Source organism: Daucus carota, chromosome 8 (assembly GCF_001625215.2).
Source record: "Daucus carota subsp. sativus chromosome 8, DH1 v3.0, whole genome shotgun sequence".
Lineage (NCBI taxonomy): Eukaryota > Viridiplantae > Streptophyta > Magnoliopsida > Apiales > Apiaceae > Daucus > Daucus carota.
In genome coordinates, this window is record NC_030388.2 from 2,607,141 (window position 1) to 2,625,983 (window position 18,843).

General features: G+C 34.6%; 2 protein-coding genes across 2 annotated transcripts; both read right to left on the reverse strand.

Moving 5' to 3' along the window:
* Nucleotides 1–937: 937 nt before the first annotated feature.
* LOC108197393 (protein tesmin/TSO1-like CXC 5) lies at nt 938–8,150 on the reverse strand. The gene is made up of 8 exons (XM_017365001.2): nt 7,565–8,150; nt 6,528–6,635; nt 5,191–5,368; nt 4,020–4,376; nt 3,605–3,702; nt 3,406–3,500; nt 2,162–2,572; nt 938–1,476 (listed from the first exon to the last, which is right to left on the reverse strand). Exons 1-8 carry the CDS (start codon nt 7,819–7,821, stop codon nt 1,208–1,210), a joined length of 1,773 nt encoding a protein of 590 aa, XP_017220490.1. The 5' UTR covers nt 7,822–8,150; the 3' UTR covers nt 938–1,207.
* Nucleotides 8,151–10,059: 1,909 nt separating this feature from the next.
* LOC108199448 (uncharacterized) lies at nt 10,060–15,734 on the reverse strand. The gene is made up of 3 exons (XM_017367258.2): nt 15,452–15,734; nt 11,639–11,927; nt 10,060–11,017 (listed from the first exon to the last, which is right to left on the reverse strand). Exons 1-3 carry the CDS (start codon nt 15,615–15,617, stop codon nt 10,297–10,299), a joined length of 1,176 nt encoding a protein of 391 aa, XP_017222747.1. The 5' UTR covers nt 15,618–15,734; the 3' UTR covers nt 10,060–10,296.
* Nucleotides 15,735–18,843: the final 3,109 nt, after the last annotated feature.

An 18,843-nucleotide genomic window follows, 5' to 3' on the forward strand; every position in this document is an offset into this window, starting at 1 on the left:
TAGTTTGTCTACTCCCTCTGTCCCAGTTAATTCTATACGTTTCTTTTTAACTGCTCGACACGCATTTCAATGCTCTTATAAAATATAGTTCCATAACTTATTTTTGAGATTTTCTTTTTCTGTATAAAAATATAACATCCAAACTTTAATTCAGAAAAGAAAAATTTTAAAAATAGATTGCACAACTGCATTTTGCAGGAGCATTAAAGTCCGTGCCGCGTCCCCGTCCCCCAATGTATACTACTCAGGGGGACGGAGGGAGTATTTTTTATGATCTTTCCCCTTATTCGTTTTATTGTATATTTTATATTTTATTATGGCCGCAACAAGTCGTCAAATAAATGTATACTCTCTCTGTTTTGGAATATAATGTTTTGGAATATAAATCGTTTGACTTTTTTGCACACATTTCTAAGTCTATTGACCGCATAGTTAAAATTATTACTTTCAAAATTTTCTTTTCTTGAATAAAAATATATAATTAATATTATAATTCCAAAAAAGAAAATTTTAAAGAAATGTTTGCCAAAAAGTCAAACGAACTATATTTCAAAACTGAGAGAGTAATGTATACTCCCTCCGTCCCCCTCAATTGTTTACATTGGAGGGGGACACGGAGACCAAGATAATGTGTGGAAAATGAGTAAAGTTAGATGAAAAGTGGGTAAAGTGGTGGGACCTATCAATATTTAATAATAGATTTGAGATAGTGGAGGAAAGTAGTGGGTGTAATAGTAGTTTTTATTGTTAAATATGAGATAGTGGGGGAAGATAGTGGGTTTAATGATTAAAAAACTTACTATTTATGGTAACGTAAAGAAATGAGAGGGACATCCCAAAATAGTAACCGTAAAGAAATGAGAGGGACAGAGGGAGTAACATTTTTAATCGAAGAATAGCGCATATTTCTCCCTTCCGAACGTAATACAAAATTAAATGCCAACCATTTAACGGTCACTAGAAACATTGGTGTTGGTGTGGCAGTTGTTATGCCTATGACTCTGTGAGCCCTGCAGATGCTACATAATAAGTACTGTATTTCAATGTAAGCAGATCATAATTTCAATTGGTTAAAGTTGAAGGAAATAGGTCAGATCCTGGTCAATTTCAAAAATAGGGCCAACTATAATTTAACATCCGCATCATACAGGAGATTGGAATTACAGAGATGCAGATGCAATCTGAGAAGTTCTCTGGTCCTAATATTTTACAATGATTTCTCACTCTTCTGTTTCGAAGTCCCGTTTTCAGAAGTAAATGGAATTCTAGACTGCAAGTCATTATTAGAAGCAGCAGATACAGATGCTGGGTTAACCGTCTGAGGTATCAACACAGGAGGAAGCATTGAATGTGCAGGGGCACCGTTAAAAAGCCCTGGGTGATGTATACTTCCCGTACTGGCATTTGCCGTGGCATTGCTGAAGGCATCGATTTTATCATCTGATTCAGTCTGAGCCATCGTGGAACATTTTCTTTCTGCGATATGGACAATGCACACATTAATTCATAAACGGGATACAAGAAATTGATTCCACGTGTGACATCTTATGCATAAGATTATGCAAGTACTAAAAACCTACTACAATTGGCTCTTTTTTTAAAAGATAGGAAACAAATGTGAGCTTGTATCACCTGATAGAAAAAATATCGTAACATTTGCACCAGAGTGCATATATCTGGCAATTCTAAAAGAGTCTTATCAAAATGGAGAGTATTTTCCAACATTAGTTACAACCCTCCAAATCATAAATCATAATTAAGCAAGAACCAAACACTCTAACCTTAGTGCACCAGAAGACAGAACTCATCTATGCAAATATTTTAACACATGATATGCCAGGGGGCTGGAACTTAAATGTGCACAAAATAGGCCAACCTCTATAGTTCATTATGATCCCCTATATTACAATATAAAATTACAAGACTACAATAATGAGCCAATGACACTAGTAGAGGGTGTGCATTTTACTACCTGAATGCTATAGTTTATTATCTTACGAGAAATGAGATGCATGTTAGATTTTTTAATTTTGCTCACAGCTCTGCCATCACCAGTTTTAGGAAAAAGCTGAAAAGACTATTTGCAGTTCATGAAAAAGTGTACAAGTCAAATGTGCAGAAAAAATAATATTTTATTCGAAAAATTGGACAGGAGACTTGCCTTTTATTTGCCCCAAGGTGATGAGTTTGTTCAGACAATCTCGAAACTTTGTTAAGATAATTCTTTCTTGTTCAACATATGTTTCTGTTACGCCCTCGCCTTGTGGCAACTGAGAGGATGCATTACCACCATTGCCCAAAACCCCACTTTGGGAAGCAGCAAACAGTGTATCTTGTTCATCACACATCAAAGCCAGTGTTCCAGGAGACATTGGCCTTCCATTTGATGCATCAGCACCATCAGAACTGGACTCATCGGGTATGACTTTTTCAATTTGGTTAGCACTAGAACAATCATCAATCACAGATCTTTCAGCATCAAATTCCCTCTGGTTTTGACACCTTTCTTGATTCGATGAAGTAAGGGAGTTTTCTTTACGATCTTCTGCCTGCTTTTCCATAGCATTTCTATCTGAAATTTATGAAGTACAAATTAAAAGAAGTACAGATACAGTACCATGACAATAGATGTTGTTGGGGCGACATAGTTACTAAGCATGCCCAGTTTGCTGAATATATTTAGATGAATTATCTCTAGTTCTTGGATAGTAAATAAGAAGATATCATGCTCATATGGTTCGCGAAATATATTTTTCTTCAATACAGGAGAAACATGCCCCAAAAGAAGCATATAGTTTATACAGATGACTAGATGAGTACAGGTGGTATCCGCAGAAAGAGGCTCTTCAATTTCAAATTAATATAAGAAGCTCTGAACTTAATTTTTGAGTTTGCCCACATGTATGTTCTTACCATATTTCCCTACAGCTTGGTACTTGAAAATTTTACCTTTCTACTCCCAAATACATTCCACTTCTTTCCTTCACAATGCTTAGGCTCGTCAACTGAGCCAAAAAGTTTACAGTAAGGGTGACTATATCTTTAGTAGGCCTTTTTATTAGTGCAAAAACTTCGAATGGGTAGAATCGACCAATACTACACTGTCTAGATAAGTGGATACTCAGAGCAGGTGCTTAATGTGTATGGAAGTTCCTTCAGCAGCTTAATGACCAATGTTAAATATGGTCCATAAACTCCAAGGTCTGGGTGAAGGCCAACTAAAATGGCATCTTGGGACTTGGGTCATGATATTCTTACTCAATACTTCTAAAAACGAGGTTAAATTGAAATTTTTGCTTATTGATAATTTGAATATTGTTGGAAAGATTAAATTTAAACCAAAATTTTATTGCATTCAGGTGGCAATAGATCGTTGAGTTTACTTGTGAAGGTGCAAATATATACCTTCAATTATCTTGCCAGTTTCTCCTGTATATACCACTAGAACCGAGCAAAGTTGCTTTAAATCTTCGGGTTGGATTATGCCTTCTAAGAGAGACCTGAAACCATTCCGTAACTGATTTTATTAAGAACTGACAAATAACAAATGTTGATCATATGTCAAAGTCATCTAAATAAACTTGACAAGCACATGCATTCCTACCTGTATGATTTTGAAGGACCCACGGCAGCACAGTTGCTGACACCAGAACCAGGATTGGTAGATAAAGATGAGGGTGCAGGTCCTCTAAAAAAGTTTGTCTGTCAAATTAAAAAAATATATGAACATATATTTATATATCATCAAATCATGGATGTATTGCGGATCTCGATATTTTTTACTCGTTATGAGCTGCACCTTTCGTTCAAGTACTTCAGAAAAAGTCATACATATGATTAATTTATGAGGTTCCCCAGTAAGTTTACATGTCATGTAGATACTAATGCAGACTACCCAGGAATAACCCATCACAACCAGATAATTTTTCCTTTTCACCAAGTAAAATGTACATTTAAATGGGATACAAGTTCAAAGGTCTAAGAACATGTTGTCGAAGGGGCCAAGACTAGAAAAGTACCTGCTGGATATGTGGCTGCCTGTGAGTGGATAAATCTTTTGCTGTTGAACCAAAGAAAAGTTCCTGCCCTTTCCTCTTCTTGAACACCGGAGGTCCATAACCAGAAGATCCAATAGCTCCTGTAATGGCAGCATTTGCTGCCTGATGCATAAATGCGATGTTGTTGGCATGATCACCATGAAAGAGGGCCTGCCTCTCTTCACTTCCTTCAAAATTCTTGCAGTCCATGCACTTACAGTTTTCGGAGCAGAGAATGTTGGCTTGAAAGCATTCACAGTACTTCTTCAGGCACCCTGATTTCTTGCAATGACATCCTTTATTATGCTTTCCCAAAATTAAAACTTCACCAGCTTCCTCCTAAATACAGTACAAAAATTTAGCAAGTTATCCAAAAGAATAAACAGTGACATTCAAACTGATTACTCGAACTGGTAGCAGTTAAAAGACAATTCAGTCTAAAGGACAGGTTTGGCAATCAGCATGGCTTTCACGTTTTCTGGAGTGAACTCATAGTACAGATGCAGAGCAATAAATAAGTGTCAGCAACTACACACAATTATCTTGAGAGTACAATTGATTAATTAATTACTTAAATTTACAATTCTGTCATTTTCGGGTACCTTAAATCACAAAAAAAATGCAACTACAGAGTTTTTTATGAGGTGCAGATGAAGTGAGATGTCAACTATTCCTGGACAGTGGACAGGCATCAAAATAATGCCTACTGAAAAATGCCTATATGATACATATTGATATTTCAACTACGCAAGCAAAGGCGAACGTGGAAAAACACACAAGCTCAAGGATCATAAAAAAATGGGTCCTTATTAATGGTATTCGCTAGCAACAACCTAAATGATTTGGAAGATCCAAAACCAAAAAAATGGCATTTGCTAGCAACCTAAATGTATTGAATCGATTCTTTTTAATGAATAGATCCGATCGCAACTTCGAATATGGAATTCAATGGGATCAAATAGGAAAGGATACTATTGAATCATAGAACTAATATGATTGCTCAGATTATTAACTACAACAGAAGCTGGTTGAAAATTGATGCACTAGCATATCTTTCAAACAAGTTTTCAAACTTTTTTCTCTACCCTGACACTCAAAAGGGCAATGCAAAAGTGAACTAATAACATTAAACAGAAATGTACAACTCACATACCCTATTATCACGAGTAGCATGTGGGCTGCTAGCTATTTTAGGCCGAAATGCATTTGGATTGCGTTCCAAAGTAGCTTCAACAGCTTCTCGTCTGGCAGGCTCATTTTCAACATTATTATGACAATGTACACAGTTGCAACCATCACAATATATTCCGGACGCAAAGCACTCACAATATCTGAACACCACATTAACAAAATGAATTTAAATCAATCTCAAGTTCTAACCCAAAAATGGGCAAACTAACTGGATTTTAATGTATTCAAAAAGGTCATCTAGTGTACAGAAAGAAGAAGAAATTAAAGGGAAAATGCTTCGAACCACTGTTAAATGATTTACCAAGTACAATAATGCAACTTTAAGAGAAAGGTCATAAACTAATACCCACAATCCCACACTGCAACCGTGAGAGCTTGTAGCCAAAGAGTAAGGAATATAAACACTCCACATGGATTATGTAAACTATATGTAATTCAAACCCAGGAGGCAGCAGAATTTGGACGATTAGTAGGTAAAATATATCAAGTTCTACTCAGCATAATAATAAAAGCCAATGTAAGAACATAACAACATGTATAGCACCATTGCACAGGCCACTAAATTATACTTTTAATCCAGCCAGAATTGTTACGTTCAAATCCCCAACTTCGCAGATGTTTGAGTAATTGTTTGTGTAAGAAGGTATTGTTTAATATCAAATAAGTTATCACAATACTAAACGGATATGTGATATTATCTAAAACGTCATTTTTCGGAATTTAATTTGCCTAGATCAGTATATGACTATATAGTTAGCTGAAACCACATATTGTTTGATGTATTAGTTAATAGTTATTAGAACCAACTACCACTTGACTACATGTACCATCACTAATCTCTATCTAGAGTAATAAAAAGAATGTAATCAGCTACACATCTTTCTTTTTTGATACGATTCATTAGAGTCAACTTTAAACTTAAACCCAATTGCACTTTTGCTCTATTTTATAAAAACATGTATGAAAGGGGATTTCAGCTCTAACTTACAAAGTAATTAAACTCCACCCCAGAACCTTCGATTCATTTTATATAATCAAAATTCACCAACGAGCCACATTCAAGTAATATTTTATGATCTAAACGCATCATTCATCATGCACGGAGTGTCATCATCTTATAATTGTCCTTGGGTGCACTTTTATAGTGTTAGATATACTAATATACAAAATTAGCTCTTACATGTTCCTATAAACTAGAATGCTACACTGATAGCACAAAGGTATTACTGGAACAGAATTTTCCTGTCATTATTACACAGTTCTTGCAAGACAAAATAGAGGTGTGTCAGCAATACTTACAACTTCAAGCAGCGGGAATGTTTGCAATTACACTGTTTTTGCTTTTTTGGTGTACCATCTTTCACTTCAGAATTTTGTTTTGGGCGAGCTTTCGGCGAATCTGGTTTTCTGAAAAGCAAATGTAGTGTTTCAGTATTAAAAATCAGAAAACAAATCCTTTGCTGCTTCTTCACAGATATACAAAAGAATTGAGGCATCATAAATGTTAAAAGGTGAAGCAATTGTAACTAAACAGGAAAAACACATTGGAATATGCACCCTCTGTGTATTACCTGCAAAGTTCTCGTTATGCAGACTTAAGTAAGCAACAGATCACCTCTCACATACCCATTTTACAAAAAAAACATATACAAAACATTGGAATCAGAATTCATCTATAATATAAATGACATGGAGAATGTGTGAGTGTGCAAGTGTCCTGATTACATTAATAAGCACGAGAAAGTATACTCATTGTTGTGTGATAGAATATGCAAGCACGATCGAGAGAATCTATTACTAGAGATTATACTCACAATTAACATAATACGGGGAAAGAGAAGATGTATAATATAGTATGGGAAAAAAAGATTTTTAATTTTTTTAACGCAGAGGCTGACGCTATGAAAGCGTAATTGTATTCAAATTTTTAACCAGCAAATCCACAGCTTATTACAAGATAGTAAGATACCATCAAAAAGAACGTAACAGCCTAAATGTAAACATAATCAAACCAATACTCCAATTTATCTAATTCCTTAATATCCCAAATGCAAACACCTAAAACTACCACCAAGATATGCTAAACACACATCAAAACTAACAGCACATCCACAGTTTCTTACAAAATACTATAAAAAAAACAAAACTTTAACAGCTTAAACATAACAAAATAATTACTAAGAAACCCCGAAACCTAATTCCATCAAACCAATCCACCAATTTATCTAATTCATTAATATCGGAAATGCAAACACCTAAAACCACAGCCAACAAATACGAAACACACAACAACAAAACTAATCAAATCAACTAAACCACCAAAACTCCACACTTACGAAGGCCTCATAGGCGGATGAGCCGCCTGCCCCTGCGCCTGCATCTGCATCAACAACGACTGCGTAATCGAGGCCGTTTGCACTACCACCGGCCTCACAGGCAATTGCTGAACCACAGGCCTCAACTGACTTCCTGCCAACACTTGACTACTCTCCGCCATCCCCGAAACACCTCCAAAATCCAACTGCCTCTTCGACGAAGGCTCCGATTGAGGCGCCTTCTTCGAAACACCCTCACCTTGCTCCATCTCACTCATATACCACAATTCCTATTCCGCAACACAATTTCAACAAGATCGAGATCAATTTACCTAATAATCACTTATAACTCACTTATACACCGCGAAATCACACCAAATTCACCGCCGCGAATCGATAAATTCATCGACAAACAACCAGAAGCAACGAAACTCAACGAACAATCACGCAAACACATAAATATGAATCAATTCAATTGAATCAATGAGCTCAATCGATGATAAATTATTGAATATGTGTGCGATTATACATACAAGATTGTTGTATGTATATATTGAATGAGAGTTTGTTTTGTGTTGTGTTGGGTTGATGTAGCTCCCTCTCTAGCTTTTGAAATTTCAATTTCACAATTATTTTTGACGGTGTGATTAGGATTTCATCGGACGGTGGATATTTGGTGTTGGGTTGTAATTATTATAATTTCACTAATTTTTGATCGGACGGTTGTAATGGATTTATAATTTCGACGATTGTGATTTGTTTGAGATGGTTCGATGATCCTACGGTGGAGATTTGGAGAGGTGTATTGGATTGAGATTTTAAAGCATTTTTTTGCATTTATGAAATCCGAGGGTATTTGATTGGGATTGTCTGAAATCCATTAAAATCTTGAGATATTCAATTGGGATTTCAAATTATGCTACAAAATCTGATGGTATTCAATTGGGATTTTAAATTATGCTTTAAAATCTGATGGTATTCAATTGGGATTGTTTTGAAAACTGATGGTATTCAAATGCTGATGGATTTTTTTTCATTTCATAAAATGATGGATTTTGTGGCATTTTTCAGTGTAATTTAAGTTTTTTGAAATCCCACCAAAATCAATGGGATTTTGAAGCATTGTTCCTAAATCCTATCAACTCTGCGACATTTTATCAAGAATCCGCAAAAAATCAAAATCTTATGCAATCCATTAAAATCCATAAACTAAAAACAATCCATTAAAATCCCAATCGAATACACCCCCGTTGATGATACTACACCCATGGGTACGAAAAGATTATAGAAATGACTCTAATTTTTCTGCTTCGAGTTTAAAATTTTAAATTTAAATTAGCGGACAAATATATTGAGATATATAACATGTTTGAGAGGTGAACTATGAGTAAAGTTAAATCTAAAATTGATGATTATTTTTTATATTAAAACAATTTATATTTCGAAGAAGAAATGATAGTATTCACTGTATGATATAACTGCAAAAAATTTGATCGTCACATTTTTATAGAATGGATCGGAAGGTGCCTTTCGACATATATATAGTTAGAGGGCTATGTTCATGAATAATAATTGCGATAGAATAAAATAAAAAAATAAATATTTCCAAAATGTATTCGCTTAATAATTTTAACTCTAATTAGTTATCGTATTATCAGTCCATGACATGTATAAATAATTATTGATATATTGCATAACAATTTAGTGTTGTATCGAAATTCTGATTACAATTAAACCTATTTTATCCTATGTCTTGTACATGCAAAAAGCAAAACTCGTAAACTCACAATTATGAATATTATGTTCTTGTGATACAACAATTTTATGAATATTTGAAAATGGTTGTCTTTAAAAAAAAATGTCGGTAAAAACAGTTTGTAAAATTATTGTTTAATAACAATTTTTAATATTCAAATATTTTGAGTTATATGACAAGAAAAATAACAGTTTTAGATAAAATTTGATAGTGAAATTTGTCAAAAAAAATGGAAAAAAAAGTGTTTTTTTCTGTGAAAACTTGGGGTATTTTTTGATCGAATTTTCTATAAGCACTAGCTCTCATGAAAATATTAGCTTTTAATTGATGGATGAATAATAAATGTTAATGGCCCTCATGCATTCACATCAATTCCACCAATAAAAACAAGCCTTTTTCATGAAAGCACGTGCTTATGGTATGCCTTTGGGCACACATTAGAAAGACCCGTTTTAAATTTACAAAACGATTTATCGTCTGCCTTTTTTGTTTACAACAGCCTTGTCACATGAACCAAACCAATGACTGGGTTTGCAATGTAGCAAAACTCTGGCAATTCTGCAGATTACTCCCCATAATCGAGGTAGCTCAATAACATAAGTTTTGTTCTATGTTTAACCCTCTGACTGATTCACACAGAAACAAGAGTAGTTTAGTACTTTATAACATTAATATGATTAATAGAAACTGGTGATTGTCTAACTCTTTCCTTTTTATGTAAACTGAAGTCTGAAGTAATAACAAAAAGTAGACCAAGAAAGAGAGAATGTAACCTTAGTTTCGCTTCTGCAAACTAACTGCAAAATACTGGATCAGGGATAAAAGTGATGAAGACAATGATAACACGATATAAAAGAGAGTATGAGTCTCTTCTGGGCTCACAACAGCACCAAGAAATTGTTTTATGGAAGCAGCAAGACTTGTAAGGTATCATATGGTCTCCTCTAACATACCTATCGAGGCCACTACAAGTAATTGTGATTTGCTCCAACAGGACTCAGTAGGCATCCCCAACTCGATCGCGTCCCAGTGTCCGCCTGTCATCTCGATCTCTTTCCATGTAGATATCCCTGCGGTAGTTCTTTAGTGGTGGTAGATCCCTGACCGGAGACCGACTCCTCTCTCTCACGTCATGGGGCCTAAGCAGAGGTAGATCCCTGACTGGAGACCGACTCCTCTCTCTCACATCATGAGGCCTTGGCGGAGGTACATCCCTGACCGGAGACAGACTCCTCCCTCTCATGTCATGAGGCCAGTGACCACGAGGAGGAAGCAATGTAGGAGGCTCAGGTGGAGATAGTGGTCGCCTCTCATACCCTTTTCTGTCGCTTAATAAATGGTCTCTTTCCCGCTCTCTATCCCAATCCAGCGGCATTGGTCTTTCAATCCTCGGCCTGTCCCTGAATCTGTCCTCAATATAATCTGGATGATCTCTGCGCATTGGATGATCAGGAAAACGACCTTCACGCCTGCGATTTGGAGGACCACCGAGCCCAAAGTCTCTAGGACCACTCCTAGCCCAACCCCGAGGAGGGGATCTGTAACCACTCATGGGCCTCCCAGGATAACGGTCTAGTGCAGGTCCTGGTCCAGGGTAGCGCCGAGCAAAAGGAGGTGGAAACCCAGCATAACCCCTCCTAGGACTCCGAGCTAGATCATAACGAGGCCTTTTGCACTTGTTACAGGACTCTCGCCTTGCAAAGTTCAAGTTATTGCATCTGGAGATGCATCAAATACTAGATGAGACACATGATTATATTACATTGAACAAGAGCCAAAAAGTTTGAAAATATGATTTGATAAAAATTAGAAACAATAAAGAAAATGAAAACTCAGGCAAATATAGGAAGTTAAGATTTATACATATTCCACAGATCTAACCTAACCCAATAACATATAAAATAAATCAATTCTAAATATAAAACTGCATTAGCTAACACATGTATGACCTACAAAACTGCATCTGCATGCCAGTGTAAATGTGCATCAATGGCTGGCACATATATAAAAAAATTAACAGAAAGCTCAAGCTAACCAAAGAATGGGAAGTTAAGATTAATCCATATTCCATATATATAACCTAACCTATATACATAACAACAGGAACATTATTTCTACTAGTATGAAAAATCAATGGGGAGCTATAGTAAATAGATAACATCATTTAAACATATACACGAGCACAACCAATGAAAAGCATCAGTAAATGTAAATATGTCCTGATTAATAAAGCTATATACATGAAAGACTCTCAAGCTAACTCAAGAATGTGGAGTTTGATGCTCAGCATGAAAGCGCTAGTAGAAGAAAATAGAGGGCATTAAGTTAATAAGACTCACCTGGGGTCAGGGCATACCCAATCTCCTTCCCTGGGGCGCACATTAGGACTGTTTCTAGGCAGGTCGTCCCCCCTGAATGTCCCTGGACCCAAACCTCTACCATTAAACCTGCCACCTTCCCTCATATGACCATAAGGAGGTGAATGATCTCGATATCTTGGAGGATCTCTTCCTCTGCCAAATCCATGACTGCGAGGTGGACCATTTTGATGATCAAATTCAGGACTATAGCGACGCTCAGTAGTTCTGCGTCGCACAGGAGAAGCTGAACCTGCACGCACTCTATATCCTGAAAACCCAGTGATGTCCAAAGAATTAAAATATTGAAACCAATAACGCATGATAAAAAACAGAAGATAGAAATGCCCCAACAGCCAAGGAATGACGATTGACCCCCACAATATATCAAACTCATCCAATTCTGCATTTCAGTTGCCATCATTCCTGCATTCTTTTCATGTAACACAGAAACACTAGACTAGGCATAGAAGAATGTACAAACTCATCCGCTTAAAACCAATGATCCGATAAAACAAACCCACAGTCAATTATATCATGTAATAAAAACCATTACCACTGACTAGAGGGAGAGAATTTAACCATATTGCCACCCATAAATAGGCACAGAGTTGAGAGACAGTCTAGTATTAATCCTATAAAAATTGAGACCGAAAATTCATGCCAATGGACCTGCAAGAAGCATCAAGACCAGCTACCCAGACCTACAGAGAACTAATAAATCAAGGGGCCACAGCGTGCTATGATTTAAAAGTTGAGTAACCAACCATCCATATATCCACCTCCTTCGTAACGGTTAATACAATTTCTTACATGTTCAGTTCAAGTACCCAAATATTAAACCATGAACCCTATTAGTGCGTGGAAGATACAAACTAGGTTATTTGTGTAACCAAGTTTCGCATAATGTTGAAGTGAACTTGGGGAAGAATCAATTCAAATCAGTTAGCCAATTTATCTGAATGAATTCCTATGACTGTCCAATCAAACAAGGCACAAGTTCCAGCAAACCATGGACCTCACTTTAATTATCAACCCAAACCCACCAAGATTAACAATAAATATTATGAGTAACCAGGCATCATTTCCACAACTGTGCAGAAACCAAACAGAATATGAGCCCAATACAAAACATCATCCTCCATTAGTTGCTCCTTCCTTGGATGCTAATTTAAGCTGAACCACTCATCAAAAGTACCGAACCCCTGAACAAAATAACGCCTCCGTCTTAACACAAAATGAAACCATGGCAAAACCTTGTGCGTTCATGATCTCAGATGACTCAATGTACACATGACACTGCCACATGCCTACCCCAAACTAAACACACACAAAAAAAGAATTCCCAACCCAAATTCCATTCCCGGGAAACAAACCAATGCGCCTTCTCAAGACACCATGATCTTGCACCAGGCAACATTGTCAGCTGTAAAACACAATAGCAAAATTTATTTTTAATCTGACAATCAATAAATATAGTGCTGGTGCAACGCATATTGAGCAGATTTCTGGAACCTATTTTGGATCAAAGCTAGTACCAATATTTCAGGAATCCAACAAGCAGCAAGAATGCACCTATAGAGCTCATGAATCTCTGATATAACTTATGATTTAGATGATACTCCCTCTGTTTTCAAATGATTGACGCTTGACTTTCTAGCACACACTTTTAAGAGCATTGACCACATAGTTAAAATTATTATTATTATTAAAATTTTATTTTAGTGAATAAAAATATAGGATTAAAACTTTTATTCACAAAATGAAAATTTCAAAAAAAAAAATAATTCTAACTATGTGGTCAATGCTCCTAAAGTATGCCAGAAAGTCAAATGTCATTCATTTAAAAACAAAGTACTGTATCAATTTAGCAGAGTCTTGTGATGTTAGTCATGTTACGGCATCAAACATAAGTGAACTGGAAAAATGATAATCAAATTGCAAAAAAACCATGAGACAACACACTATACAAGAAACAGGTTTCAACATTCTATAAAATTATATGTTCTGCTAGAAAGTGCTAGCAGTTTGCATAAAAGTGGATACTAAAATGCAACTCAATTACATAAATAAGTGCTAAGGAACTGAACACAGATAACAAATCATCAAACATAATAGTTCTGAAAAATATTTTTTTAAACATAATAGCCACAATAAGAAAATTTGCTTTAGTAATATATGCTCGTTAGTATCATTATATTCCAGGCATTAATAGCCTGGAATAAATTGTTTTTCAGGCTCGAAGCATAAAAGCCTAGAATAAAATGTTTTTCAGGCTTCCAGCAGAGCGTCATAATTATAAATGAGAACTTTAATTACTGTCTTGACTTTTGTGACCTTGTATAAAAGCGAATTTTGAACAACTGCGAACAATATCAGCTGCAGTGCTTTACACAGCCAAAATGTATGTGTGTGAGAGAGGGACGGAGGGAGGGTGACACACACACACACATATATAGAGATAGAGAGAGATTTAAACAAGAAACAAAGGCTACATCATCATATATTGTCAATAAAGGCTTTTTTAACAGTTGACAAGAACATAACATTCAACAAAATCAAAGAACAATTCGGTTACAAATGCATCAAAACATTGATTTGTAGCACACTAGCACTATATTGCTACATGCAGGTATATTCTCAAAATACTGAGGCTTAAAATTCAGAGCTGCAAATGTGAAAAGAGCTTTTACACTTACTCCCTCCGTCCCAATCAATTCTATACAGTTTCTCTTTTTGGATGTCCCATCATTTCTATACATTCCCAAAATAGCAACTTTTTACAATATAAAACACTATTACACCCACTACATTCTTCCACTATCTCCATTCTATAATAATAAAAACACTATTACACCCACTACTTTCCTCCACTATCTCAAATCTATTATTAAAAATAAATGGGTCCCACCACTTTACCAACTTTTCATCTAACTTTACTCATTTCTTACACTTTTTCTTGGTCTCCGTGTCCAATCCCAATGTATATTATTCACTGGGACGGAGGGAGTAATACTTAAAAACAGTGCTGGTGTAGAAAATACTGAGTACTCCAGAATATAGGTCCATGCAAAGCCAGAGCAAGCACGAGCTATGGTCCTACTATAATTCAGATATTCAAAGCTAATAATCTTATATCTATCTATTACCATGTTACATATATAGGTTAATAATAAAAACTTACAATATAAAGTAAAAAGATTTTATTTCTGCCAAAGATTAATTTATATAAATACACACACAAAGATACTACTTTACTCAATTATACAATTCGTAATTTCAAAGCTGGCAAGAACAACAAAACCGCTATTTCACAATACAAAGCACAATATCACATTATAATGCGTGATGCGTCACTACTAATTCTTAAGCCTCCAGTCTATTTAAAGCTTAATCAATCACAGAGAGGCGTAATTAAAAAGCAACTAATAACAACAAAACCATCAAACATCGCAATTTTACAAAAACAAAGCACAAAATCACATATATTAGTACCACCACTACATCCTACATCTTCAATCCATCAAACACTAAACTATTATACAGTCCGAAATTTCAAGTAAAGCACCAACCATAAAACACAATTCTGCGACACACAGCACAAAATCGCTTGAATTAGTAGTATTAAAGCCTTAATCAAGTATCCAATACACAATCTTAAACAAGTTAGAACAACACAATCGTCAAACACCACAAAATTGCACACCAAAACAAACAGATCTACAATTTATTCACAGTAATTAACAAACTAGATATTTCAAATATCACAAAAAAAAAATTGTGCGTTTTTCTTACCGTCAGCAAATTGTTCGGAGCGAGAATAGGGAGGCGGGCCGGGTCGGACCTCGCCGGGCTCGTAGTCGCTACCACCGCCACCGCCGTCGCTGTCACTTGGCCGGACGACGAGACTACTGAGAAGAGGCTGATGTGGCATCGCCGGATCTTTCTCTCTCGAACTCATCTCTCTCGCGCTCTCTCTCTATCTCTCTCTCGCTAATAATAAATAAATAAATTGGTTGGAGAGAAGTGAGAACCCTAATTAAAAAGAAGCTATGTGTGTGCAACTTTACCAATAATATGCGCCTAGGCACATGTTGAATTGTTGATGCAGCTGTGATATTTTCACTTTTGTAATTTTGTCCGTATTATTTTTGATTTTTGATGTGTATAAAAGAATTAAAAAAACGGCTTTAGTTATTTAAATAATATGTTTTTTACATACCCTGGTGCTCCCTCTTAAATTAGTTTTAAAATTTATATAATGTTAATATTTATTTGGCCTTCTAACATACTACCTCCATCCCAAATTAGATGGTCCCGTTGACTTTGGGCACGTAACTTTAGGTGCATTGACCGTCTACTTCCGAAATTTATTTTTTTATTTTTTTTTTGTAAATAAAAATTTCATATTTAAATATTTATTTGCAAAAATAAAATTTTAAAAATAAGTCATGTAGCTATGCGGTCAATGAACCTTAAACTGTGTGCCCAAAGTCAACGGGGCCATCTAATTTGGGATGAAGGGAGTATCAATGTATAAATGGTTAAATAATTTTTTAACAAAATATTCTCATTTAAATTTTACTCTCTTTAATTAACAGAAAGCATTAATAGTAGAAATTAAATTCCATTGTATAAGTTAATGACTATAAACATTATAAAATTTTATTTGATACAATATTTTGAAATGATATGTCCGTGAAGACTTTCTTCATATAATTTAGAGGAAAATTATTTAATTAATAAATAGTCGATACACAAAAAACGATAAGGTGCAATTTTAGTTGATTAGTCTGATGAATGAGTTAAAGAAAAATTTTCTGCCAATAATATCTTTTCATAATTTCTTCAGTATGTTAAAAGTTAACATTCAAATTAAAATTATTAAATTATCTAATTTACCTCGATATCCAATTATATTGTCATACTTGACCTATAATATTGAACAACATCACATGATTAGATTATGTAGTAAGTATATATATATTTGACCTAACTGAATACTTAATCATGATTATAACGAAATTCATATTTTTTTATGAAATAAAAGATTATTTTATTGTTAGGAGTCATGTTTTTAAAACTTATTTCAGAAGGATGTACAATGATATTATTCAAAGTCTTATGTAGTACTCCATTGCATGAATCAACAAATACTGATTTATTAAGTCAAATTTGTCAAATAATTTTTCAAAACCACTCGAATTATTGAATTTTTTTATTTTTTTAATATATTTTCCATTAAAGTCTATTTCAAAAATGGTCAACAATGTTAAGTGACAAAATCATTGTAAATTATGTGATATTGAACAACTTTCACCTCTATCTTTATATGTCTAGTTAGAGTTGAGGATGCAACTGATTCTCGTAACTTCAACTCATTCAATCAATAATTTTAACTTATTATTATTATGGAACCCTATGTCATTAGGCTGATGATTACATGAAACACATTCTGGTGTTGGCATGATATGAACTATCTAATCATATTGGGCCTATTATCCCCTACTTAAATGAATGTATGGACTCATAATTATCTTTTTTTCAAATGCCTTCAAATCGTTCACTTGATCTTTAAGAATTATGGACTTTTGATATTTTTAGCCTTCTAAAGAGTTTTTATTCAAATTTGTCTTTACCCTCAACGCCTATAATTAAGGTGTATTATAGACCTTCTCCACAATATTTTTAGATTGAGTAGAAGATGACACTTGTCCAAACAACTAAATCTTTAATGACAACATCAGACAAAAGTCTTCTAATCATTAAGTTGGGTCTTCTTAGAAATTTATGCTCATTGCTTGTCATATGTTTGTTGTATTTTCTCATTTTTCTTGTCATTTACTTCTCTGACCTCATCAACCTCAAATCATTACCTCCATTTTTTGTTTGATGTGGTTTTCTTAAAGGTGGATAATTTGATCACTTCTGCCATGAATTTTCACGATTGTTACAATCATTTTATTCCTCATGTATACTTTTTCAAACAATGAACTTGGACCCTACTTAATTGACTTCCACTTAGGCAGATTCATACCATTCCTCTTTGAAAATACATATATACCTCTCTAAGAACACACCATGGTTACATGCTCCTCTCCTTAATCTTTTTGATCTTCCTTTTTAGGTTCTTGAAAAAATATTGTTAAAACATCTTTGTACCACTAAATTCCTAGAAATCTTTCCATCTTGGTGTTGGAATAATCAATTTATTGGACAAACAAGCCCATAATATTTCTGCCTATTTTTTTTTATAATCTACATTTTAACTATTTTACATGTCATAAAAGTTTTTACCAGGTTCATCACGGATTTATCATCATATAACAACATAATACCTTTATCAAAGTTATGTTATTCATCTTGAAATTACACAATATCAGTTTTACTATAATTATACGTAGTAGCAAAGTCATAAACATCCTCAATATGGATCAAACCTATGTTAATATTTATGACGACAAATCAAAAGATGAAGATTTACTTTATGTGCTCCTTGTTATTCAGGGGAGTGATTAGGCTACACTCACACATGACCACATCAAAAATCTCGTTTTGTTATGCAATGCTCTGATCAATTAATATTTGTGTTCCAATCAAGTTTTCAAAATTGTTAATGCTTCTTTCAAAAAGCAATCATGTTTTTCAAGATATATTTGCAGCAGAGATGGCTGTTCGATCAATCTTGTAATAGGACATGGCATAAATGTTGAGAAATCCAAAAATAATGGAGAAGGCTCAAGCTGAAGTCGAAATGCAATTCTTTGAAAAGTGAAATTTATGGAAGAGAATATATAGAACTTCCCTTACTTGAATTCAATTATCAAAGAAACCATGCGATTGCACATTTCTACACCAATACTACCAAGGGAATCGTGAAAAAGGTTGTGAAATTAATGTATTTCTTACACGAGCATAAACAAAGATGATAGTCAACATATGGGCAATGTTTAAAAGTCCTAAATACTGAAGTCATTTATTATTTATCTATATCATGTTAGAGCATCTCCAAGAGACTCTTGAATAAGCTCTTAAATTGAAATTTGAGGGGGGAGAAAGAAATTTTTGCTCCAAGATATTCTTACTAGTTCTTCATATCACCAAGAGTCTCTTGTTTCTCTCTCCTCTCTCCTCAAAGTTAAGAGCCACTACAAAGCTCTTAACTTATTTTTTACAATAAAATATTC

Bases quoted from the DNA above. Each gene is read 5' to 3' on its own strand.
- LOC108197393 (XM_017365001.2), bottom strand. From the start codon at position 7,821: ATGAGTGAGATGGAGCAAGGTGAGGGTGTTTCGAAGAAGGCGCCTCAA. The intron at 4,377-5,190 runs GTATGTGAGTTG...TACTGTATTTAG, and splicing joins ATGCTACTCGTGATAATAGG to GAGGAAGCTGGTGAAGTTTT. The intron at 3,501-3,604 runs GTAGGAATGCAT...GAATGGTTTCAG, and splicing joins GGTCCTTCAAAATCATACAG to GTCTCTCTTAGAAGGCATAA.
- LOC108199448 (XM_017367258.2), bottom strand. From the start codon at position 15,617: ATGAGTTCGAGAGAGAAAGATCCGGCGATGCCACATCAGCCTCTTCTC. The intron at 11,928-15,451 runs GTAAGAAAAACG...CTGGGTTTTCAG, and splicing joins CTCCGAACAATTTGCTGACG to GATATAGAGTGCGTGCAGGT. The intron at 11,018-11,638 runs GTGAGTCTTATT...ATGCATCTCCAG, and splicing joins TGGGTATGCCCTGACCCCAG to ATGCAATAACTTGAACTTTG.